This window comes from Phalaenopsis equestris, unplaced genomic scaffold (genome assembly GCF_001263595.1).
Source record: "Phalaenopsis equestris unplaced genomic scaffold, ASM126359v1 Scaffold000257, whole genome shotgun sequence".
NCBI classification, from domain to species: Eukaryota; Viridiplantae; Streptophyta; class Magnoliopsida; order Asparagales; family Orchidaceae; genus Phalaenopsis; species Phalaenopsis equestris.
This window is the reverse complement of record NW_018164699.1, coordinates 285,171-310,776: the sequence shown is the minus strand read 5'-3', so window position 1 is coordinate 310,776 and position 25,606 is coordinate 285,171. Positions and strand designations below refer to the sequence as shown.

Sequence of the window (25,606 nt, the reverse complement as noted above, 5' to 3'; positions counted from 1 at the left end):
ATTATTATTCCACCACCAACTATTTTTATTTATAAAAAAACTTTTCTTTGATTCTCCGAGTACATATTTTGTCACTTATTTAATAGTATTTTTTGCTTTATCTCGCATAGAATTAACTTCTTTATGAACATCCCAAATCTTAAAATCTTAAAGTTTACTAATAAAAATAATTTTATTTATATATTTTAGGTACCCCCATCTAATTTTATAAAAATATTTCATTATATTATTTATCTTACATTTTTTTATCTTAAAATCTAGAATTAATAATTGTTGTTGAGTACTTATATTTTCACTTGGAATGAACTTACAATATTTAAATTCTTGATGATCTCTTTTTCTCATAAGAAAATAATCAATTTGTCTTTTATTAGATTCATTTTTAGGAGTAATAATATACTTATCTATTTTCTTAAATAAAGCATTAGCAATAACTAAATTTTAAGCAAAAGCAAAATGAATATTTATAATATGATTCTATCTTCTTCATTTATTACTTCAAAACCATAGCCACAATGAATATTTCTAAAATTTTCTACAACTCTAGCAACATGTCCATTTAAATCTCCTCTAATAGTTTTTTTTCTTCAAAAAGTATCATTTGTATTAATTCTACTAGGTAATTCCAAAAAAAATTTTTGAACATATATCTAAACCTACTTGATGAGCATAAGCACTTGTAACATTAAAAATCTCAGTATCAATAACAATATTTTAGGTTATAAATGGTTATAAATCTATCTCCAGTCTATCTCCAGTTCTATTAATTTTTATAACATTATCTTTCAAAATCTTATCTATAATTACACCGACACAATTTCTAGGACGACTCTTACCTAGAATACCAATTTAGAACCCAAGCTATCAATCTCCTTAGCTTTTTCTCCAACACATTTAATTGCTTAAATGCATAAGATATTTATCTTCCTATAAACCATAATATCTACTAATTTCATTAATTTACTTGTGAGAGTACATATATTTCAATATCCTATCTTAATATTAGTTTCATGGACTCTTTTTGGTCTGTTTTTATCCATAATTTGAGAACTATTTGACACTACACCTGGGTGTCGATATAGCAGTCTTGCACACTTTTCAGTGTATTCAAGTCATACAGCGTGTCACTTTCAGAAGACGGCCTAGCATTTACGATATGATTTAAAAATTTTCTCATGATTTTTTCGACAAAAATTTTATGTTGATAGTTGACTACCTAACACAACCTTGCACTTTTCGCATCTAGGGATTGGGATCCGGCAATGACAGTATTTACGAGACATTATACTACAAATCCTCACAAGTAGCCGACAAACTTATTCATAAAATCTCAAGTATTATGCAAAGATCATCCTTTATGGCTTCTTCATGAACAAAGTTATGTCATTGGAATATGGATGGAAAGCACGCACCTCATAAATTATGCATCAAACATTTTCGAAAATCTCTATGAGTACTACCACAACTTATGATAATTTAATTAACACAAATGAATGAGTTTAAATGTGGACAAGGATGTGCAAGTGTCGCACAATTATCCAAAAGATAACAATGCTCATCTATGCATGTGGAAACCCATCAAGTTCATGGATTATTTGAAACATTCTTTAGAATAGGTAATGGCTAAGGAATTCTCTAGATTCATATAAATATTTCCATCACTTCACTAAAATATATATCCCCTCAAAATGCTTAATAACCTAATCCCATCAAAATGAACTTTGAGAAGGGCATATAAATCAAACTAAAGATAAAGTATAAGTTGCCTTTCCCCCATCCTCAACCCCCAAAATTATAGAATGAGGATGTTGGTAAAGCTCATGCGCTACTAAATCAGTAAAAAAATTCATTTGAATTATTGTTAAGTTGTTGCACGATTAGTCTTCAAAATAACAAAAAAAGAAAACTGCTTTCAAAAGAATAAATTTCTACCACTAGTAAAATGAGGGATACTAAAATGGTAACATATTTTGATCAGCTTGACTTCATTAAAAAAAAAAAGAAGTGAACTTTTTAAAGAGGGTTGTGAATGATTCATTGAATTTTGTCATAGTTCTTTTACAAAATTCTTATAGAAACTCAAATAATCAAGTAAAGCTGGGATGGATATTAAAATTGACCAGTTAATCATAGTCTGGGTTTTTACAAGATCAGTTGTCACTACTCAAAATAATATGCCTCCAATTCTCAACTTCCTGTTGAACGAAGCTGCACTTGGACTATTTCCAAAAAAAAGTTTTTCAAGTACCACAGTAAAAGTGAGGAAAATGCCTGTTAGATGTAGAGAACGAGAGGCGGTCTGTTACTAATCAATTAAAATAATGGCATAGACCCATAAATAAGAAGTTGGAATGGATGAAAAATTCATAGATATTCTTTGGAGAAGAATCTTAGTGATCAATTGATCAAAATAAAAGGTAGCACAATGGAGTTTCCTTGCTATAGATGTCTTCCTCAACTCAAATTTGTACTCTCTCCTCGCTAGACCCAAATAATAAAATTCAATATTCCTAATTTGATTGTATTGGAAATACAGCTATCTTGTTGTTTTTGGCCTCTAAAACATTTTATACAACCAATAGACAAGGATTAATGGTGCAGTACAACAAGCTACCCTTCCTCAAGTAATATAGATTAAATCCTGGAGCTTGGTTAACTTCTCAACTTAGGAATCCTAGATTTTGGCTCCCTCTTTTGTTCATTTTTGGCTTTGTTACCATCCGAAATCATATTGGCTTGATTTTGTAGTAATATTACATCTTCAAATTATCCCAAAACTAATAAGACACTAACTTCTTATCATTTTCTTGATTAAATCAGTAAAAACGTCTCTTTAAGCCTCTTCTTTATTAATAGAGGCTTCTTCACTTGTGGCAATTCTAGTCCATTACTCTTTTAGGGTACTTCAATGAAGTTTTGTTGTTGTAAATCTCTTCCGCTCTCTAATTTAGACTCTTTTTGTTGGCAGCCAAGCATTAAACTGAACCTTTTGTTTTTACTAGCATTAAAAAACAATTATCATATTGCTTATGAACTATGTTGGACAACAAATTGGAAAAAACCAAAAAAGATTGTTTCTAATGTGGGGCAACAAATTATACTTGTTAAATTTGAAATGGTTGAATACAATAAAATGGGTATCATTTTCTTCCTTGAAGCAGGACATGTCAAGCCTAAAAGCATCGGGCAATATCGGTAGCAGTTGTATAAAGCACCCAGTTACTTTAGATGCGACTAAAAAGATAGTATGACCTACTAGTAGCAAGACTATTAGTGAAAGAGGGCTGTCAGTAGTTATTTGATCCAGCAGAGAGAACAGGGAGCAATGGGAAAATAAAAAAAGAGACAACAAAGTGTTTTTGTGAGAATCAAAATTTTAAAAGGCGTGGGCACTAGTCGGGGCATTTCAGCTGTTACTAGGCAGAGTGTAAGCCTCAAGGAGTAGAGTGTAAGCCTCACAGTAAAAACCAAAAAAAAATGAATATAAATATATAAAGAGAAAAAAATAAACTAGTTATGTTTAATAGAAAAATTATTAAGAGACATTAAAAGAACTTTATACTCATTCAATTTCAAACCAAGTCTTCTAGGATTAGAGTCTTCAAGATATTAGCAAAAATTCATCACAAAAATTAAAATTATATAAGAAATAAGTAAACATGTTTGAGCCAAAAAATAGACTTGCTCAATTAATTTCAATCCTTCAATGTTCTTCATTCTCAAATTCATCCTCAAAATCTTCTTCTTTACCACTAGTTATGTCCAAATCACAACTAGATCCTTCAAATTGTCTGCATTCATTGTCCACTTCATTAGAATCATCATGAACTATCTCAAGTACATTCATAATTTGTTTCTCCATATCATTCTTGCCTAAATTATAAAAACAAACAAAATGACATTCATAAATATTTAAGATTTTTTTTCTATAAGAATGCATAATTACGTAAAGGACAATTACAAGTAAATATGAAAGTTATTCTTCCATTCATCTGTCTTTTTCTATGAGAATATGTTATAAAAACATCATTTCTTCCGTGTGTAAAATTTTGTGACTCTTCAATAGCATTAATTGTGAGCATATTTCTGAATACATCAACATCAAATACATGTTCTTCATTTATCCAAAAAGTTAATGTGGAAGCACTGGATCTTCTTGCTCAACAATTCACTCATCATCAGAGTTTGTCATTTATCAATATTGAATCAAAGACTTATTTTCCTCTTATACTTCACTCCCTTAATCATATACACTAGAGGATTCAACATGTACCTCTTGGGTCCTAACATGTTCCTCACTTAATATGAATCGAAGATAAAAAACATTATTTTTAAAAGGAGGTTATGAAAGCAAATAAAAATAATTTTAACAAATAAAAAAACTTATTTCCAATTCAAAAGTGTTCAAATTTCTCTCAGAACTCGATAAACTGTAGATGAGACTAAGAACTCGAATAGCGAAATTTGTTAACAAAGATGTTCTCCCACCAAATCTCATCCAACACTCTATAGGAGATCTTATTTTTTTTTGAGTCCGCAGCAACTCTAATCTCAAAGTCTCCTCTTAAGTTATTATACAAGTCTAGTTGAATATCAACACTAAGACGATCTTCATAATCCAACATTCTTTCCATACAAGCAATTAACCCTTCTTTCACCTCTTCATCATTAAAAAATTTAATCTCAAAATAAAATTGAGAGTTTAAATAATAATCAGCCACATGAAGTGGTTTATGAAATTGGACTTTCTATCTAGCATCTTTTTGTCTCCAAATAGGCTCACACTCCCTTTTATCATGCCCACAATTAAAAGCATTTTTACCTTTTGTTGAATCCATTTAACTCATAAATATAACCCATGGATGGTCTTTCTTTTAAGTCAACTTCTTTCAAAACATTTACAAGTGGTACAACAATTTTGATATAGTAAGCAAGTTGACCCCAAAAATATGGATCAAACAAAATAACAGCTTGAGTTTTTATACCTTGTCTTCTTAGCCCATTAACTAGAACATCAAGATTCTAAGAACATTGCCTGAAGTGATTGCTTCTGCTTGTAAATACTTTGAAGGGTCAAATATGTCGTAGCAAAATGTGTGATGGTTGGAGAAATGAGCTCCCTCTCCTTTGTGAAAAATTTAATCTAGCCAATAACCCCATTTGTGCCCATATATAAATTTAACTTGTATTGCTTTTTGCAGTGTGTTTCGTGAATCATCAATTTTCCAATATATTCTAACATTAGATCAATACAATGTGCTGCACAATGTGTCCAATAAATATATTGTTTTTTTTTCATTATCTTTTTTCACATAATTTGACTCATTATCTATTATAATTTTCACCACATTTTTCTCACTTTCTCAATCACGTCATCCAAATAAGTGAATAGTAACTCGTCACTTTTTATAGCATTAGAAGCATCCACAAATTTAAGAAAAAAATCTTCGCTGAATTGTTCACAAGAAACGTAATCAAAATTCTATTATTTTCTATCTGTCCAATTATCTGACATAATCGAACACTCGTATTTACTCTATATCCTTTTATGCTCTAACATCTTATTGATTGTAGCAACTTCATCTTTGAATATCCAAATTTTTAATTCATGCATTGCAGACGGAGTAAAACCAGATCCAAAATTAGCAACTACTTCAAAAATAGACATATAATGTGGGTCATTAGCAACATAAAATGTGAATTCAACTGAGTTGCAGAATCTACCAATTGTCATACATGATTCTTTTATTCAGCTCTTTTCCACTTAAAATTTAGAGTAAAATTCCTTGTATAGTGAAAGAATCCATTGAACCAATAACTCTACGTGGCTTCTGAGAGGAGTCAAATAATGATGAGTCGGTAGAATTTTGACTTTCACAAAAATTATTTATGCTACTTCTAATGTTACTTAATACACTGTCACGTTGTGCTTTGACTTTCGCATCTTCTAATGCATTCTTGCATTTCATTTGAATTTCGGTGGTGGCTTTAGTACATGGTTTAATGCCCTTGTGTGTGTCGGCAAGATGTTGCATCCTATTTATTAGTCCACTACACACTTAATTGTAAAACTTACCTCTAAAATATTTTTCATTAGATGTGGTTGTTATATATTGTCATGCAAAGTCTGACTTGATAGGCGACTACTTGCGGTCACACAATCCCTCTTTCTATTACAAGTTAATAACTAATCTTATGCATTAAAATAAAAAAAAGATTAATCCACCTCTAACAAACATGAAAAAGTTTTTTATAAGTTAATGGATTGTATAATCTCTAGCAAATTGCAAACATTAAAAAATTAAATTTGTGGTTTGTTGTAGTTACAGTGAAATTATGTAGCTACAGTAAACTCAATGTAGTTATAGTGGCAATCCATTAATGACTCGTAAAACAATAAAAAGCGCAAAACAATCAAAATGCTTACCAAATCAATCAGATTGCACCGCAACGAGAGAGATTATACAGGTGCGGGAGAGAAGCAGACGCTGCAAGTGCGAGGAGAAACAAATGTCGCGTGATCTTCTGTCTGCGTACCTGCCAAAGAGGAAGTCGTGGGATTGCCTGTGTGTCGGACGAAGCAGACTAGGGATTTCTTATGTGCGGGGCAGAGCAAACGCACCTGCGTGCGAGAGCAAAGCAGAAGGTGAGATCCCCTACTGCAAGATTACCTACGTGCGAGGAACAAAGAAGACAACTACGCAGACGGTTGCGACTTTCCATGCAATGGAGGAAGCATAGAGCTACAAAAGATCTTTTGCGTGCATGAGACACTTGAATCAATGTGAATCAGATAGGTATGCAAAACTAGAAAAAATTTTCCCTTTTCTATTCAATTAATAAGTGGGATGTACACCCCATGAGGCGCAAATTGCACTCCGAGTGTTTTCGGGCGTAAGTTTTGTGACATTTGCGCCCCCATCGTGGACTTGGGGCGAAATGGCTTATGCCTCACCAAAAGGCACACCCCCAAAAAAACCTTTCTAAATAGAAGTGAGAATGGTATTGATGCTATTTACAAAAATTTGGCATTTAAATATACAAATTACAACAAATATCATTTAAACTTGACTTATGTTCTTGAAAACTAAATTCACAATTAAAAAGAATCTTATCATAACTAAAATAACTCCATAAAATAGCAAGCAATATTATCCTTTGTGAGCTAACTCAACAAAAATAAGGAAAGATTTACACAATTTAAATTTTAAAAAACAAATTTTCCAAAGAAAGAAGTCAACATTATCATCATGTTTTCCTTGTTGTCATCCAAAGGACTAAAATTTTTGCCAGTTGATCTTGGTAAAGAGATGTTTGATCATCCTCCAATTAACTCCCATTAACTAGAACTTCAATCTCAGTAGGGTGTTCTTAAAATCAAAACCCTTGATAATCTCTATTAAGAGATAAAGACACTTAAAATTTTAACATTCACGATCTGTTTAAACTTTCATGATCAGTTACCAACATAGTAATCGTACATGGCTTACGGGATCATCTTTTTATTTTTTTTTAGAAAATCAGCTAAATTTGATACCAACAATAATAAGAGAAAACCTTCTTCCATTACTACCACCACCCCTATTTTTCTCTTATGTCATGCTCACTTTAGAAAAAAGAATCCATTCCTCTATCCCTCTCTTATGTCTTGCTCACTTTAAAAAAAATCTTCTTTCATTACCACCACCACCCCTATTTTTCTATTAAGAGATAAGACAGTTAAAATTTTAACATTCACGATCTGTTTAAACTTTCATGATCAGTTACCAAAATAGTAATCATAAATGACTTGAGGGATCATTTCTTTATTTTTTTTAGAAAATCAACTAAATTTGATACCAACAATAATAAGAGAAAATCTTCTTCCATGAACACCACCACCCCTATTTTTCTCTTATGTCATGCTCACTTTAGAAAAAAGAATCCACTCCTCTATCCCACCTCTCCCTAATAAATCCCAATAAAACAAAGAAACACAAGAACTTGACGCAGCACTAGTGGATTTCCACTTGCTCTTTTGAAGTTTCAAGAAGAGCATCATGGGACTTATGGAGAATAGTGCCTCAAAGATTCTTAGAGTTTCCTCCAAATTAGTTAATAATATAATAATGTAAAGAAAGTAAATATTCTTGATAAAAGACATCAATTTATGTCCAAAACCAAGTTGTCAACATTAAATTTGAGAGCAATGAGAGGTGGTTAACTCGATTAACATCTCACTAATTCGTAGTCCTATAATAGACTTTGTGGACCCAATCTACCAAAATTCAGAGGGTTAACACTATAACTTCTAGAGAGCTTGATTAATAGCCATGGATTGCACCACAAACCTAACCTGAGCAAATTGAGGTGGAAATATACCAAAGAAATATTATACTGCAGTAATATCGAGAATTCATCTGAGATTGAAAAGGCTCAAAGTGCAATCTAAGATTGAACATGTTCTAGAAGTACTTGACACGGACGATGATAGCTCAAAGTAATAGCATACTCAATTCATATTGGAGCTACTAAAATAATAAAGCATAGCAATGACAGCTTATTAGGAGGAAAGGGGCTCAAAGAGAAAAAGAAACCCATCGACATTAAGGCTACTATAATAGGAATCCCTCCATTTCTTCAACAATTTTATCCATGGTGGTTGATCTTTCCCCCCCCTTCAAAGGATCTGTTAGCTTTAGTGTAATTCAACTGCACAATAGAAGGAAGGGAATCTCTTTTGGCTGCCTACAGGCATTAAAATGGTTTCACAACCCTCCATCTATCCAACTCTTCTAATCAACTCGACTTAGAGCTGAAGTAAACTCTTTAGCAATTTTTTTAAGATTTTAGGTCTACATTCCCTCTTAAAAAGCTGTTGCTTGTTGATGTTGTCCTATGAGAAGGGTTTATGGTGGCTTTCAATTTTATGCATTAACTTAGTTGCTGTTGATTACGCTTTTCCCCTTATCATTCAGGGTAAATGCTTTATGGAGCTTGATTGTCTTAACAAATTATTTTTGTTTTTATTAGTTCAGCATGTATGGTGCAAAAGCATTTCATCCACAAGTTGAGACTTAGCCGAGTAACACTTTAAAGACATTGATTATAAAATTTTTGTGGATATAAGAACATGGGGACGTCCATATTTTTTAGGAAGTCGATGACATATTCTTCTCTTAGCTAAGGCTCAATCTTTATGCTAAAATTTTTTCAACATAAAAATTAATCAAGCAGTGATTCCTCATTCTTTTGTTTCTCAACTACAAGATTGTCAACCAACATATTTTGTTGAGCCGCTGTTGACTTCTAATAATAACCTAAAGAAATAGCATCCTCTTCTTTCGTTTCTTAACTACAAGGTCGCCAACATGCATTTCGGTTGAAGCCCTTAATGACCTCTCTATATATAAAAATCGTAAAGAAATGGCAGCATCTGGTTAATCTTGGACAGTACGTGTGTGCAATCAGTGCTATCCCGAACTAGGACATGCACTCCACTGCATTTTATTTACTTAATAAAGTTTACCCAAGCCACTTGAATGGTTTGGAATGCATTAATTGGCATTAAGTGGGTTTTGCTGATCTCATGGCCTCCGACAAATCTCGATTAATATACGCAACCCAATTAAGCCTCTAGGTGAATAGATATTCAATAATATCCAAGTATGACCAACTTAGTTTTGAGCAAGACTCAATTTCACCGCATCCAATCGAGTACACAATAAGGAAAAAAAATTCCATAAATGTGGCCTAAATTCAGTTTGCGTACATGAACTATCATTCCCATCAAGGTGACTTAGGTGTCCGCTCAATCTTGTCTTGAGTAAATCCAAATTAAATTGTCTTTGCTCGATTTGGATCTCGACATGTTAAATTGATAATGATAATCATCATCATCATTGTGAAATTATCTTAATTATGATGATAATGATGACGACGATGATGTCATTTTTTTATAATCATGATAACTCTTATTCACTTCTATGATCGACTCAAAGGCCACGGAAACTTGAAGTGTTTAAGCATGTTGGCACCAATCTTGATGGGCGTTGCAAACTAAGTATACAGGTTGCAATAGCTAGAGTAAGTAGCATTACCATTGTTGAAAGCAATGGTTGTGTGATAACTGGTGGGGATTTGTAAAAGGGATGGAGATCTTTATGAGAGGGCATTTAACTGAAGGTTAGCAATTTTCAATGAAGGTCTAGATATGCATGAAAATCATAAGGTGAGAGCTTATATGCATGAAAAGAGATAGTATCATGAGTTTTAAGGTTTGGTGTATAATAGTTGACGAGCGGCTCAGCATGGAAAAGAAGTCCATCGATAGTAGCTAAGTAAGAAAAATTTGAGGATATGGAAGAAAATCAACGACTATGTGTGTGGATAGAGGAGGGGAGATGGAAGAGTTTGTCAATGAGGTTTATTAAGGCATTGGATAGTGGGGTGTCTTCCATAGAGGTTTATTAAGGCATTGGGAGTGTTGTCAACAGGACAGGAGAGAAGTAGATGGGGTTTGCCCGCTAGCTTTGTTGAGTAGCAAAAGGGAGTAGTGATGGTCGTTTGTCGAATGAGAGATGTTAATGACGGGCTCAAGAAGAGGGCAGATAGGGGTATTTTATGGTAGAAAATCCTAATTGATTTAATAAGACTACAAACAAATCAAAGAAAACACCCAACTCATCAAGCCTCTCAGAGTGGTCAAGGCCATCAACAACACCTATGGGCATAATGCAAGATGTATGACATGAAAGTTTCAACAACTCTAATTTACTAGAAGCTTAAGTTGCTGAAAAATAGAAAAATGCCAGTTTTACAAGCTCCAATAATTTGAACTAAATGCAAGGAGATTCCAAGCTTAATTGTCCAATGTAAACATTAGTCCTCTGGCCTGTTCAATTCAATAAAAATCTCTATACCTTTTTGGTATCAGAGCCTAACCATTTAAAATTAATTTAAAATTAAACCTTAGGATTTAATTTAGAATTAATTTTAAATGCGCGGAAGCGTGGTGGGTTTAAGCATTAGACTTAGATTATTACTCTGATAAAATTTTAAATTTAAAATGGGAAGTAAAGAACCTGGTAATCATCTTTTTGAATTAGGAAAATGTAGCATGACTAAGGAATGTATTTATTGTACTTATTATCCAGATCAACATCATAGATATAGGTGTCAGTTATGCCTAATGGAACTATGTCATTTATGTTTAAAGAAACATCATAATCTTAATGATAGAGATTTTATAAAACCAAAAGATGATATAGATGTACCCAAAAAAACTAGAAAAGATAGAATTCGAATTAGAAAAAATTAATCTTAATATTGAAAAGATACTTTTTAGATTAGAAGAATTAGAAGATAAAGATAAGGATCATGATATGAAAATGCAAAAGATAGAATATAAGATGAAAAAATTAAATAAAAAATGAAAGAATATGATTCAGAAGAAAAAATAAGAAAATATTCTAGATCTAAAAGAGAAAAAAGTACAAAAAGACTAGAAAAATCAGTTTTTGAAAAAGACTGCTCGAAAGAAAACGATAAAAAGAAAAAGTTAGAAAGAACTATAAGAAAGAAATTAAAAGAAAAAGGTGAAAAAATGCAAGAAAAATCAGTCTCTAAAAATGATAGTTCTTAAGAAAGCACAAAAAAGAAAATATTAGACAGATCACCAAGAAAAGAATCAAAGGACAGTGCCAAGAAATATGAATTATTAAATTCTGAAAAAGAAGCAGCTATTACAGAAAAAAGAAAGAAAAAAGTAGACAAGACTTGTGAAAAAGAATCAATCTCTGAAAAAACAAGTTCTGAAGAAAAAATGAAAAAGAGAAGAATAGCTAGAGAATCAAAATTTAATAAAATTAGTTCGGAAAATGAGAATATCCAAAGAGATCAACACAAAAAGAAATATTGATTTACAAGATATAGAAAAATACAATGAAACAAATAAGATAGATTTTACACAAACAAAGACTGCATCTACCGATTATTATCCATTTAATCCGACTTCTTTAATTGCGGTCCATGCCATATTAATTTTGGAAGACAAATCACAATTAACGGTTCAGACTATAATAGATAGTGAGAGTACGACATCAGTAATAACACAAAATTTAATACCAAGTAATTTTAAAAATTATCATCCTACGAATACAACTTCTTACATAGTGGGAGATCAAATATTAAAATTTAACAAATGTTTGATGAATAGTCAGATTAAATTTTTTATTGATCATACAATTGTAGAATTATCTAAGAAATATAGTTTACCAAAAATATTAGTACATGGGGCAAAAAAATAAAGAGTTTATTTTGTGTCTTAATTTTATGATAAGTTTAGAAGGATAGATAAACATAGCCAAAGACTACTTAACAATTAGTAAAAGAACCTCAATAATTACTACCAATAAACATAATAGTTATGTTTTAAAAAATAGAAAAAAATCTAAAAATAAATTAGATTTAAACCCTGAAGTTTCTGAATATCTAAATTATTGTTATAAACAAGTTAAAACATTTACTTATCAAATACCCAAACCATTAGAAAAAATATTTCAATTAGTTGTTGTTATAAACAAGTTAAAACATTTACTTATCAAATACCCAAACCATTAGAAAAAATATTTCAATTAGCTGAAGAAATCAAATCATAGCAGAGAATCCCTTGAAACATTCGGAAAGAAATAAAGAATGGAAAGAAATAAAGAATTACGGAAAGAAATAAAGAATTAGCAAATATACCAATTATAAACAAAAATTTAGTAATTAGAACAAAAGAATTAGAATATAGTCTTTTAGATAAAAAAAATTTTAAAATACAAATAAAAGAATTAAGAAACTTAGGGTTAATTAGGAATTTAAATTCAGAACATAGATCTGCAGCATTCATGGTAAAAAATTATGCTGAAATTCTAAGAGGAAAAGCTAGGATGGTTATAAATTATAAAAGATTAAATGATAATACTGAGGATGATTGATATAAAATACCTGATAAAGACATGTTAATAAATTTGATACAAGATAAAAAATATTTTAGCAAATTTGATCGTAAATCAAGATTTCAGCAGATTAAATTAGATGAAGATTCTATAAAATATACTGCATTTACCACACCCTTAGGACATTATGAATGGATTATTATGCCTTTTGGATTAAAAAGTGCTCCTAGCATATTTTAAATAAAAATGGATAATATATTTAAACATTTAGATTACGTGCTGATATATTGATGATATTTTTGTAACATCACATACCTTAAAAAAATATTATAAACCTGTAGAGGAAGTATTAAGATTATGTATTGAAATGAAATTATATTATCTAAAAAGAAAATAGAAATAGCAAAAGAATATATAGAATTCTTAGGACAAAAAATAGGAAAAGGAACAAAAGAATTGCAAGATCATATTTCAAAAAAGATACTAGAATTTCCAAACAAAATAAAATATACAAAAGAATTACAAAAATTTTTAGGACTTTTAAATTATGCTAGACCATATATAAAAGACTTATAAAAACAATTAAATCATTATACAAAAAGACCTCTTCAACAGGACAAAAATATTTTAATATAGAAGATGTACAAATAATACAAAAAATAAAATAACATATTAAAAATTTACCAAAATTAAAATTACCCTTAGAAAAAGAATATAAATTTGTAGAAGTAGACGCCTCTTAAAATGGATAGGGTACAGAATTAAAAGTAAAATCATATGAATAAGCTTATTTAAATACTGAACAATTATGCAGATACGTCTCTGGTAGCTTTAGACAATTACCTTCAAACGTGTCTTCTTTAGATTATGAAATATTAGGAGTAATTAATGTACTTAATTCTTTTAGATTATTCTTACAGAAAAAAATTACTATAAGAACTGATTGTGAAGCTATAGTACATTTTTATAAAAATAAAAATGAAAAAAAAAATATATAGTAAAAAATGAATTAATTTTGTAACTACTATAGAAGGAAATAGATATAATGTTAGCTTTGAACATATTAAAGGAAAAAATAATTTTTTATCTGATTTCCTTTCTAGAGCAATAAAACATGAAGATTTAAAGTATTTAGATTTTAAACATCCATAAATCATATAAGTTTTATTTTTCTTGCAGGAATAGAGCAAAGAATGATTAAATTTGATCATCTAAAATTATCAAATAGGCAAGAAATAAATCTACAATTTAAACATAAAGATCAATTACCAAAACCACTAAATCTTTTTCAAAATGCTATTTTAGATAACTTATGGTGTAATAAAAGTAATACATCTATGATGGTTCATACTTTAAATTGTTTAACTATAAATTTTATGGAAACCAACGATATAATACAAAATTTACAAACTGAAAAAATATCTCCTAATCAACAAGATAAAATTGAAGAGTTCGAAAAACAACTTAAAGAAAAAAAAAGAAAAAACTCTTAAACTAAAAGAGGAAAGAGAATCTATTAAAAGAAAAAGAATATTTTATTGAAACAATTATGGACATCTCTAAAAATAATATAGAAAAACAATTACAATATTTATATATTCCATATTTACCTGAAGCCATAAAATCAAAAATTTTTAATAAAATAAAAATAGATAATAAAAATAAAATGATAAAATGTTGTAAAGATTTAATGATGGCTTATGACATAAGAAATGCATTTAATGGGGCATCTTTTGTACATTATAACTTAATAGTAGATAAATCATGCTGTTACACTTACTGTATAAAAGATTTTGATATTATAACTATTTCAATAGAACTAGAAATTTGCAAAAAATTCTTAAGTTGGGAAATAAAAGATTTATTTAATTATGGATTAATATCAAAATTAATAATTCATAAAGATGAATTAAATAGCCAATTAGCCTTAATACCTCATAATGAATTAAGAAGAATTATATAGCATGTATATAAACTAAATAATGATGATACTTTTTCATTAGCATTATTCTTCAGATCTGTTCCTCCCTATTTTGAAAAATCTAACAAATGGAGCTAAGCATATTATAGAAATTATAAAGACTCCCAGATACTACAGAGCATGGCAAAGCGATCGAGAAATCCATGTAAGTCTCAATCTCAACAAAGCAGAAAAATCTCTGGCCAATTTCAGGATTTATCAAATAACCAGTTCACGTGATGGGTATTCTTGTCCTTGGGGAACTTTTATGGTTTATCAAGATGAAAGTATGACGGTATACCTCGATGACAAAATAATCAGGGGAAAGATATTCAGATTCAAATTATATCATCATAAAAATAGTCTACTGGAACATATTAGAGCAATCAATCCATATACAGTCAAACGTATTACTGATCTTACAACCATGTTCGAGATATTATCACATATACCAAGCCCAGAAAATATAGAGGCATTGGAAGAACAGAATATAGAAGCATTGGAAGAACAGAATATAGAGGCATTAGAAGAACAGAATCAACAATGGTTAGAAAGACTGGATATTCAACATCTACAATGCCATGGAACCGTAATTAGTAAAAGTAAAAAAAAAATTTTACTATTTACTTTTTACCGACGGTAAAATTGGATTTTACCAAGATAAAGCATCAAGATGTTACCATGCAAGAGAATATTTTCCTTCTAGAATAATGGTAACATGGAACTACTTTTTCAAACTTTGGCCACCACTTTTAAAATCATAATTTAAAGGACCCCTCTCTTTTATCATGAAAGGAGAAGATTTCAAAATCACTATGCAAGTTACTATTTCAACTACCAAGACTCATAACTATAAATAAAGAGGCAAGGCTCACTCATCCACATCCATCCTCTCATTCCCTCATCCTCTCATCCACTCATACCTCCTCTCCTCTCCACTCCTCTCCACTCCTCTTCTCTCCACTTCTCTCCACTCTCTCCATACACTCCTCTCCACATATCCATCCTCTCCACTCCACTAGCCCCTCTTTTCTCTTTTGTTCTTGCGAAGGTCAAGAGTCTGTAGGTATATCTGCATCATGTAGGAATGGTTTGTAAATATTTTTTATAAGCAAATAAAGATGTAGCAAGTTTTCTTTTAGAAAATTTTTACAAGTAATTTTTAGCTACATAATTCTTTAGTCACTTAATGCTTTAGCTACTTAATTATTTTAGCTACGTAATGATTTACCTACGTAACTTTTTAGCTACTTAATTCTTAGCTATTTTTCTTTTTTTTAGCCAAGTAATCAGTAGTCACTTTTATTTTCTTTAGCTACGTAATGCTTTAGCTACATAAATTTTTAGCTATGTTAATATTTAGCTACTTTTCTTTTCTTTCTGCAAAGTATTATAATGTTTAGCTACTTCTCTTTTCTTTTTAGCAAAGTAATCAGTAGTTATTTTATGTTTATTTAGTCAAATTAATTTGTAGTTACTGTAGCAAATTTTTTGGCATGGATTTGCATGATTTGCGTGAGTAGTCATTAGTTCCTCCCCGCAGGGGAGAAATCTGTAATTTTCTTCATGGGTTTTTAATTTTTTCTTAAAATTTAGATCTCTGTTTTCGGAATACGGATCTCTGTTTTCGGAATACGGATCTCTGTTCTCGGAATTTAAAGTATGAACCATCATAGATGTATTACTTTTATTACACCATAAGTTATCTAAAATAGTATTTTGAAAGAGATTTAATGGTTTTGGTAATTGATTTTTATGTTTAAATTGTAGATTTATTTCATGCCTATTTAGTAGTTTTAGATGACCAAATTTAATCATTTTTTGCTCTATCCTGCAAGAAAAATAAAACTTATATGATTAATATAAAATTTATGGAGGTTTAAAATCTAAATACTTTAAATCTTCATCTTTTATTGCTCTAGAAAGGAAATCAGATAAAAAATTATTTTTTCATTTAATATGTTCAAAGCTAACATTATATCTATTTCCTTCTATAGTAGTTACAAAATTAATCTATCTTTTACTATATATTTTTCTTTCATTTTTATTTTTATAAAAATGTGTTATAGCTTCACAATCAGTTCTTATTGTAAATCTTTTCTGTAAAAATAATCTAAAAGAATTAAGTGCATTAATTACTTCTAATATTTCATAATCTAGAGAAGTCATGCTTGAAGGTAATTGTCTAAAGCTACCAGAGGCATATCTGCATAATTGTTCAGTATTTAAATAAGCTTCTTCATATGATTTTACTCTTAATTTTGCACCCCATCCATTTTCAGAGGTGTCTACTACTATAACTTTATATTTTTTTTCTAATGGTAATTTTAATTTTTGGTAAATTTTTAACTTGTTCTTTTATTTTTTATATAATTTTTACATCTTCTATATTAAAATAATTTTCACCAATTGAAGAGGTCTTTTTGTATAGTGATTTAATTATTTTTCCTAAGTCTTTTATATATGGTCTAACATAATTTAAATGTCCTAAAAAATTTTGTAATTCTTTTGTATCTTTTATTTTATCTGAAATGCTAGTATCTTTTTTGAAAAATGATCTTATAATTCTAATGTTCTTTTTCCTATTTTTTGTCCTAAGAATTCTATATATTCTTTTTTGATAATATAATTTCATTTCAATACATAATCTTAATACTTCCTCTACAGGTTTATAATATTTTTTTAAGGTATGTGATGTTACAAAAATATCATCAATATATCAGCACGTAATCTAAATGTTTAAATATATTATCCATTTTTATTTAAAATATGCTAGGAGCACTTTTTAATCCAAAAGGCATAATAATCCATTCATAATGTCCTAAGGGTGTGGTAAATGCAGTATATTTTATAGAATTTTCATCTAATTTAATCTGTCAAAATTCTGATTTACAATCAAATTTACTAAAATATTTTTTATCTTGTATCAAATTTATTAACATGTCTTTATCAGGTATTTTATATCAATCATCCTCAGTATTATCATTTAATCTTTTATAATTTATAACTATCTTAGTTTTTCCTCTTAGAATTTCAGCATGATTTCTTACCATGAATGCTGCAGATCTATGTTCTGAATTTAAATTCCTAATTAACCTTAAGTGTTTTAATTCTTTTATTTGTATTTTAAAAAAAAAATTTATCTAAATGACTATATACTAATTCTTTTGTTCTAATTACTAAATCTTTATTTATAATTGGTATATTTGTTAATTCTTTATTTCTTTCCCAATGTTTCAAGGGATTCTCTGCTATTATTTGGATCTCTTCAGCTAATTGAAATATTTTTTCTAATTGTTTGGGTATTTGATAAGTAAATGTTTTATCTTGTTTATAACAATAATTTAGATATTCAGAACTTCAGGGTTTAAATCTAAATTATTTTTAGATTTTTCTCTATTTTTTAAAACATAACTACTATGTTTATTGGTAGTAATTATGTAATTATTGAGGTTCTTTTACTAATTGTTAAGTAGTCTTTGGTTATGTTTATCTATCCTTCTAAACTTAGCATAAAATTAAGACCCAAAATAAACTTCCTATTTTTTGCCTCATGTACTAATACTTTTGGTAAACTATACTTCTCAGATAACTCTATAATTGTATGATCAATAAAAAATTTAATCTGATTATTCATTAAGCATTTGTTAAATTTTAATATTTGATCTCCCACTATGTAAGAAGTTGTATTCGTAGGATGATAATTTTTAAAACTACTTGGTATTAAATTTTGTGTTATTACTGATGTCGTACTCTCACTATCTATTATAGTCTGAACCGTTAATTGTGATTTGTCTTCCAAAATTAATATAGCATGGACTGTATTAAAATAGGATGAAACGAATAATAATCTGTAAATGCAGTCTTTGTTTGTGTAAAATCTATCTTATTTATTTCATTGTATTGTTTTTTATCTTCTAAATCAGTATTTCTTTCTATGTCTGATCTCTTTGAATATTCTCATCTTCCGAACTAATTTTATTAAATATTGATTCTCTAGCTATTCTTCTCTTTTTTATTTCTTCTTCAGAACTTGTTTTTTTCAGAGATTGATTCTATTTCACAAGTCTTGTCAACTCTTTTCTTTCTTTTTTCAGTACTAGATGCTTCTTTTTCAGAATTTAATAATTCATGTTTCTTAGCACTGTCCTTTGATTCTTTTCTTGGTGATCTGTCTAATCTTTTTTTTTTTGTGCTTTCTTCAGAACTATCTTTTTTGAAAACTGATTTTTCTTGCCTTTTTTCACTTTTTTTCTTTTAATTCATTTCTTATAGTTCTTTCTAACTTTTTCTTTTTATCGCTTTTTTCCGAGCTGCCTTTTTCAAAAATTGATTTTTCTTGTCTTTTTTGTACTTTTTTTCTCTTTCAGATCTAGAATATTTTCTTATTTTTTCTTCCGAATCATATTCTTTCATTTTTTATTTTAATTTTTTCATCTTATGTTCTATCTTTTGCATTTTCATATCATGATCCTTATCTTTATCTTCTAACTTTTCTAATCTAAAAAGTATCTTTTCAATATTAAGATTATTTTTTTCTAATTTGAATTCTATCTTTTCTAGTTTTTTTAGTGGTACATCTATATCTCTTCTTTTGGTTTTATAAAATCTCTATGATCAAGATTATGATGTTTCTTTAAACATAAATGACATAGTTCTATTAGGCATAACTGACACCTATATCTATGATGTTGATCTGGATAATAAGTACAATAAATACATTGCTTAGTCATGCTACATTTTCCTAATTCAAAAAGATGATTACCATGCTCTTTACTTTCCATTTTAAATTTAAAACTTTATCAGAGTAATAATCTAAGTCTAATGTCTAAACCCACCACGCTTCCGTGCATTTAAAATTAATTCTAAATTAAATCCTAAGGTTAAATTTAAAATTAATTTTAAATGGATAGGCTCTGATACCAAAAAGGTCGTTTGCCGAATGAGAAATGTTAATGACGGGCTCAAGAAGAGGGCAAATAGGCGTATTTTATGGTAGAAAATCCTAATTGATTTAATAAGACTACAAACAAATCAAAGAAAACACCCAACTCATCAAGCCTCTCAGAGTGGTCAAGGCCATCAACAACACCTATGGGCATAATGCAAGATGTATGACATGAAAGTTTCAACAACTCTAATTTACTAGAAGCTTAAGTTGCTGAAAAATAGAAAAATGCCAGTTTTACAAGCTCCAATAATTTGAACTAAATGCAAGGAGATTCCTAGCTTAACTGTCCAATGTAAACATTAGTCCTCTTGCCTGTTCAATTCAATAAATTCATATGACCTGAATCAAAGAGTTTCAGCATGCCTTTGGTCGAACTAAGAGAACATTCCAACTTATAGAATTATGATTGAAGATCTGATTAGCTCCAAGTGAATCATTGCTATGCTTCTTTCAAGAGGTTCCTCATATCAGAACAAAATTAAAGTAAATCCTTATCACAATTATTCATTTCTATGGAGCTAGATCTGAGCCATTAGAACTTAAATCCTTAATCATTATGTTTAGCTCTAAAAGTTGAATCTGGGACCAAAACTTTTTCTAGTATAGCTCACTTATGGAATTTAGTTTTGGTTTATAAAACTCCATTATCCCAATTTAAATCTCCTATTGAGTTTGGTTGAGCTCGTCAAAACCTAAATCTTTATCTCAGTTAGTTCACAAAGCAAGGTTTGGATCATGAATTTTGAATCTAAGTCATTAAGACCAAAGTACTCAATCTCAATTTAGCTCATAATAAAGGGTCTTAATTACCGAACCTAAATTTTTATCTCAATTGCACTCAAAAGTGCTGATTATAGGTGACCAAAACATACATCATTATCCAAATTCAGTTTTTCAATTGAGTCAAATCAAAATCATCATAACCTTAATTACCTTTTCTTGGTTAAGCTCATTGAGATATGTCCACTTCATCTAAAAGCTTAAATCATTATTCCAATCTAGCTTGTGAGTAAATTCTAAGTGCCTAAACCACAATCCGTTTATCCTAACTTAAGCTCATTTAGTTAGGTTGAGAATACATAACTTTAAGTGATGCATAGGCCAAGTCTCACCACAAGTTCCACAACCTTATATAAGCCATACAATTATTTAATTCCATTATTCCAAGAAATTTCAATTGAAAGGTGATTTAGATAATTAATTCCATTTCTCCACGAAGTTTCACTTGTAAGATGATTTGGATGTGGCATTATTGACCCTTTTTAAAATTCTTGTTGTTATTGGGCTCTCTCCACAATCCAAGGCTTAATCCCTTTATTCAAAACTTATGGATAATTCTCTCCCCAATTCAATGCTCCTCACAAAATTCAAAAAGCAATTTCCTCCACTCATCAGGGTATCCAATTAAATACAAATTTTATAATTTTGTAGCTTTAGGAGTTATTATTTAAATCCTTATCATCATGGTATTTTTTGGACCTCAATGTTATCTATGATGGACTTTCTTATCAGCTTGATTTTCCAATTGAACTTGCCCCACTAATATGTCTGATGGGTTAGCGGCTCCTCTGTACCTTCAATTCTATTGGTGACAAACAACGTACCTTATTCTCCTCTCAAATACCAACCCAAGCTATCCTTTATAACTATCCCTGCATCTGCCATAAAAAATGGAAAAAAAAAATCTAGTTTCTATCAAAACCTTCAACCTCCATCAACACCTAAGAAATCTTAATAAGCGTTGAAAGTTTCCACCAAAATTATAAGCCTATATTAACTCCAAAGATTTCCACATAACCTCAACTCTCTCATCACACAAGCCAAAACCTTAACGCATTCAAGGGCTCTCAGGCAAGCCCCACTTCCCTAAAGAAATATACCCTTCCATTTCCTAAACTCCAACAAAATAATTGTCCACCATGGTATGCCTCTTGGCCACCTAGCATAACCTAGTACAACAATATCCCAAGCAACCTACAAACCTAACCTTCCAACCCTTCAACCATGCTTCCAAAATAACTACAAAAAAGAGCATACACACTACAAAAATTTGACATTAGAACAAGCCACAAGATTATCTAGCTCTTCACTAACAATAAAGACCAACGTCATCAATTCCTTGTTTACACCGATCTACATATTAAATGGGTGATTGGATCACCAACAACTTGGTAGTCACTGCAATCCTTCGGTGGTTAATTTCACAAATTGGTAATTTATCTTCTTCATTGGAATTTAGGATGTAATTACATATTAGTTTGCAATCCTTTGAAATATATGTGTCATTGAAGTAGTTAACTCTACTAATATAGTTTAAACTAAAACCTAACTTTAACCTACCCTACCTGGTGTTACTTGTGATATCCTGAGTTGTAAGAGTTTGTTTTAATTTTAAAAGGAACCAACCCCCTCAATGCAATTAAGACACCAATAAGATAGCGCAGGTTCACATGTTTTTGTTATTAAATAATTTAAATTTCCCATGGAACCTTGTCTGCGCAGAGCATTTCCAAATCCACAATAAAAACCAATCATCTAGTTATAATTCTACATTCAAGTTAATTTCAGATGGGCAAAAAAAAGGTATCATAGATATCAATTTGGTAAAAGCACAACTGACCTGATCGACACTTGTATTTGTCAAACCAGCAATAAATGGCTCGAAAAATTCTGCTCGTTTACGAATTTCCCCAGAAGTGACAAATCTAAGGAACATTACAACTAACATACAAATATCATTAGGAATTTTGAAGAAATAAATGCAAGAAGAGAGAAAAGAGCAAACATTCCCTTACCATAGTCAGAGACAAACTGATCCCGGCACCTTGACAAAAGCTCCTCGATGCTAAAACACAAATGACCACACCCACTCCCTTGATAAGCAAAACCATTAAACAAACGCTTGGTATAGAAAAAATTTCACAGAGCATTGATGTATAGAAAAAAAACTTTAACAATTATTCAACTAAAGTACACCAACGAGAATTCGCTAATGATTTATACCTTATGGAAGGTCCTTTACCCGGCAGTACATTTTCCAGTTGTTCCATGAATATCTAGAAATCAAATAAACTGCCAAAAGTCAGCGAACAGCAAGAAACTCCGCAGTGTAACTCTATTATTTATTGAAATGAACATCAAGAAAGAGTTAAAGGGCATCAAGACTAAAAAACAGGCGGTTGGACCCAAAGAATGTTTGATAAGCCAGTGCAGGTTTCCATCACTCCACAAAGCTGGATATGAATAATCAGATAGTACCGACTAAAAACAAAAACAAGGTTCTATTTGAATCACATCGATTATAGTCCGGCTACTTTTTAGTTTTAAAAGTTGTAAGGCGCCAACAATACGACTCAAAAGAATGAGAAATAAATATTAAAAAGCTCCATGAGCATGCATGTGGTGCAAGTTTGTTTCATAGAAAAAAAACAAAATGTTCAGACTTAAGTTGGTATGAGGAATTATATGAGACTAAATAAATAAATGACAGAAGTGCACACCATGTAATCTCTATAGGCATGCTATTTAATGTGCAAGAAAAGCATATGCAAAAGAGACCCCATCATGGAAAAAAAAATCAATGTCAATAACAAGCAAAAAAGCTATCTCTAGCCTCATCTACAGGCATACATCTGCATAGGAGATGAAAACTAATACTCTCCAACTTCTACAAGAACTATTCACTCCGATATACCTTTTTGTGTTGGTGAATCAAGCCGTTGGCTAGTTTTGTACAACCATGACAGAAGTAAATTATATATGCTAATTCGACCCAAATGGATTCGAACCCGAGAAATAGGATATATCTGTCTATCTATCTATCTACACGAGTTTTTAATCAACTTACACTAAAGAAATCCTCATATGTAAATTCTGTGTAGCCAAGGCTCTGCAAAGTGTTCTTGCATTGTTCAACCTTTCCAGTAATTCGCTCAGCCTCAGTAACATCTTGTGTTTCTAGAATGTGTTCCTAGAAACCTCAAAAGATTTTCTCATTAACTTCAAAAATGCAAATCCAATAATACTGATAAAAAGACCAGTAGAGAAAATTTCAACCAGAAGTACCAGATAAGCAAGCATAAAACTTCTATAGAGACAGTTTCCATCTCCCCGTGTTCGCCTTAGAGCTGTATATTGCTCAGCAAGTATCTGCATGAGAAATAATGTCATTGTAAAAATGGAAAAAGAAAAAGTCTCCGTATAAATTAATCCCAAAAGAGTTAATAATTCATCCAACCCTGATTTTCTCCTTGAGGATGGGGCTGCCTGACTCAAACTCAGCTGCTAAGGCAGAAAGCGGCTCCTGCAAGACAAACCAACTCTACCATTATAAAGAGTAATTATGGAAACTGTAGTAGTGCTGAGGCGGCTTTTAATATACATAACAAAGATGCAACAGAGTATGCGCATAGAAGTTCATAAGTTTTTAAGGAACAAAGAGTTGGCAAAATTTAGAAAACTTTCAAATAGTTGACCTCTCTTATAACCCCATTTACAATACATTGATAAATCTTACTTGTAATAGAGATGGAGAAAGCTTAAAAGTTAAGTAAAATTTTCAAATGGATGCCTTAAAAATAAAACATAAAGATACTAAAAACTAATAACGTTTTTACCAACAACTTCCAAAATTTCAAGCTTTCTGAAATTTAACTATGATCAGAAAAGCCAATTTTGAACTTATAAGTAGCCTATGTTAAATCATATTGCACTTCTAGACAATCTTTCACAAGCTGAAAAATGCCAAATCGCACAGATGGAGATTCCACTTTGGCCAACAAGCTGTGGAAAAATTAGTAACCCACCAATCTTGAGAGATATGAGATATATAACTTACATGTACAATTGGGAGGCCACTTAAACAAAAAAAGAGTGATGCTGTCATAAATTCTGAATTTTCTTTTGTTAGGGATGTTTAAACTTTTTTATAAATTTTAGATTTGATAAGTTTAATAAGATTATTTTAGTCTGTCATTAAATTTGTTAATAATCAATAGTAATTTTAAGCAATATATTAATACCTGTTGGGAATTTAACAGTTATTTGCTATTTATTCATCTAAAATATGGGAATTCGGAATCACTATGACAAACAAAATTCTTACGATGGATGTTGAGGTCCTTCTTCTCATCTAATTTTGAATTTTGATCCTTGAACAAGTGTGAGACTTGAATAACTCTATGGCTGAGGCTTATGTTTCTAGTGGCTTATTTTCCTTCATTCTTTACTTCCCACTTCTCCTACGTTTTTTAGTGATTGGTTGAAAATAGACAATCTTTAATAAGATTTTAGGCAATTTGGATTTCTGCCTATTACATGAACTTTAAATCACGCTTGCAGCTCACATGAATCATAGCATAATTGAAAATTTCTAGTAAACAATAATTTTTTTGTCCAAATTAATTTCCATCATTCTTTATTTTTCATGGAGGATGGTCAATAGTGGTTTCAATCAATAAATTATTCTTCAAGCTTTGTGCGCTCACTGGATTTGATCTACATTACATGGTAGATCAATATTAGAAATTCTAGGTCCTAAGAGTTCCTACATCATAAATCCTGTCAATCCCAATCACAAGAGTTTGAGGTTTTAGAACTCATAAGAGACGAATCTAGAATTATATCGACATCATTTGATTTCCACAATCCCTTATGTTTGTTATATAGGCCTTAATGATATTTCAACATTTCCTAAAACTCTAGAACATCCTAGAGTGTTTTAACACTTTAAGAACAGCCAATTGGACCTAAGAGATAAGACTGACCAAAACT

General features: G+C 30.3%; 1 protein-coding gene across 2 annotated transcripts in view; it reads right to left on the bottom strand.

Moving 5' to 3' along the window:
- The window catches only part of LOC110024471 (ubiquitin thioesterase otubain-like), a 55,121-nt gene that overhangs the window by 2,187 nt on the left and 27,328 nt on the right, over positions 1 to 25,606 (bottom strand). Inside the window, exons 2-8 of one of the 2 annotated variants that reach the window (XM_020724459.1) lie at positions 24,072 to 24,137; positions 23,900 to 23,983; positions 23,682 to 23,804; positions 22,838 to 22,890; positions 22,630 to 22,679; positions 22,455 to 22,555; positions 6,428 to 6,622 (exon numbers count right to left, since the gene is read on the bottom strand). In XM_020724459.1, the coding sequence (XP_020580118.1) occupies positions 6,461 to 6,622; positions 22,455 to 22,555; positions 22,630 to 22,679; positions 22,838 to 22,890; positions 23,682 to 23,804; positions 23,900 to 23,983; positions 24,072 to 24,137 (639 nt within the window). In that variant the 3' untranslated portion in view covers positions 6,428 to 6,460. The remainder of the gene's footprint in view (positions 1 to 6,427; positions 6,623 to 22,454; positions 22,556 to 22,629; positions 22,680 to 22,837; positions 22,891 to 23,681; positions 23,805 to 23,899; positions 23,984 to 24,071; positions 24,138 to 25,606) is intronic. The other variant, XM_020724458.1, reaches the window with a different exon arrangement.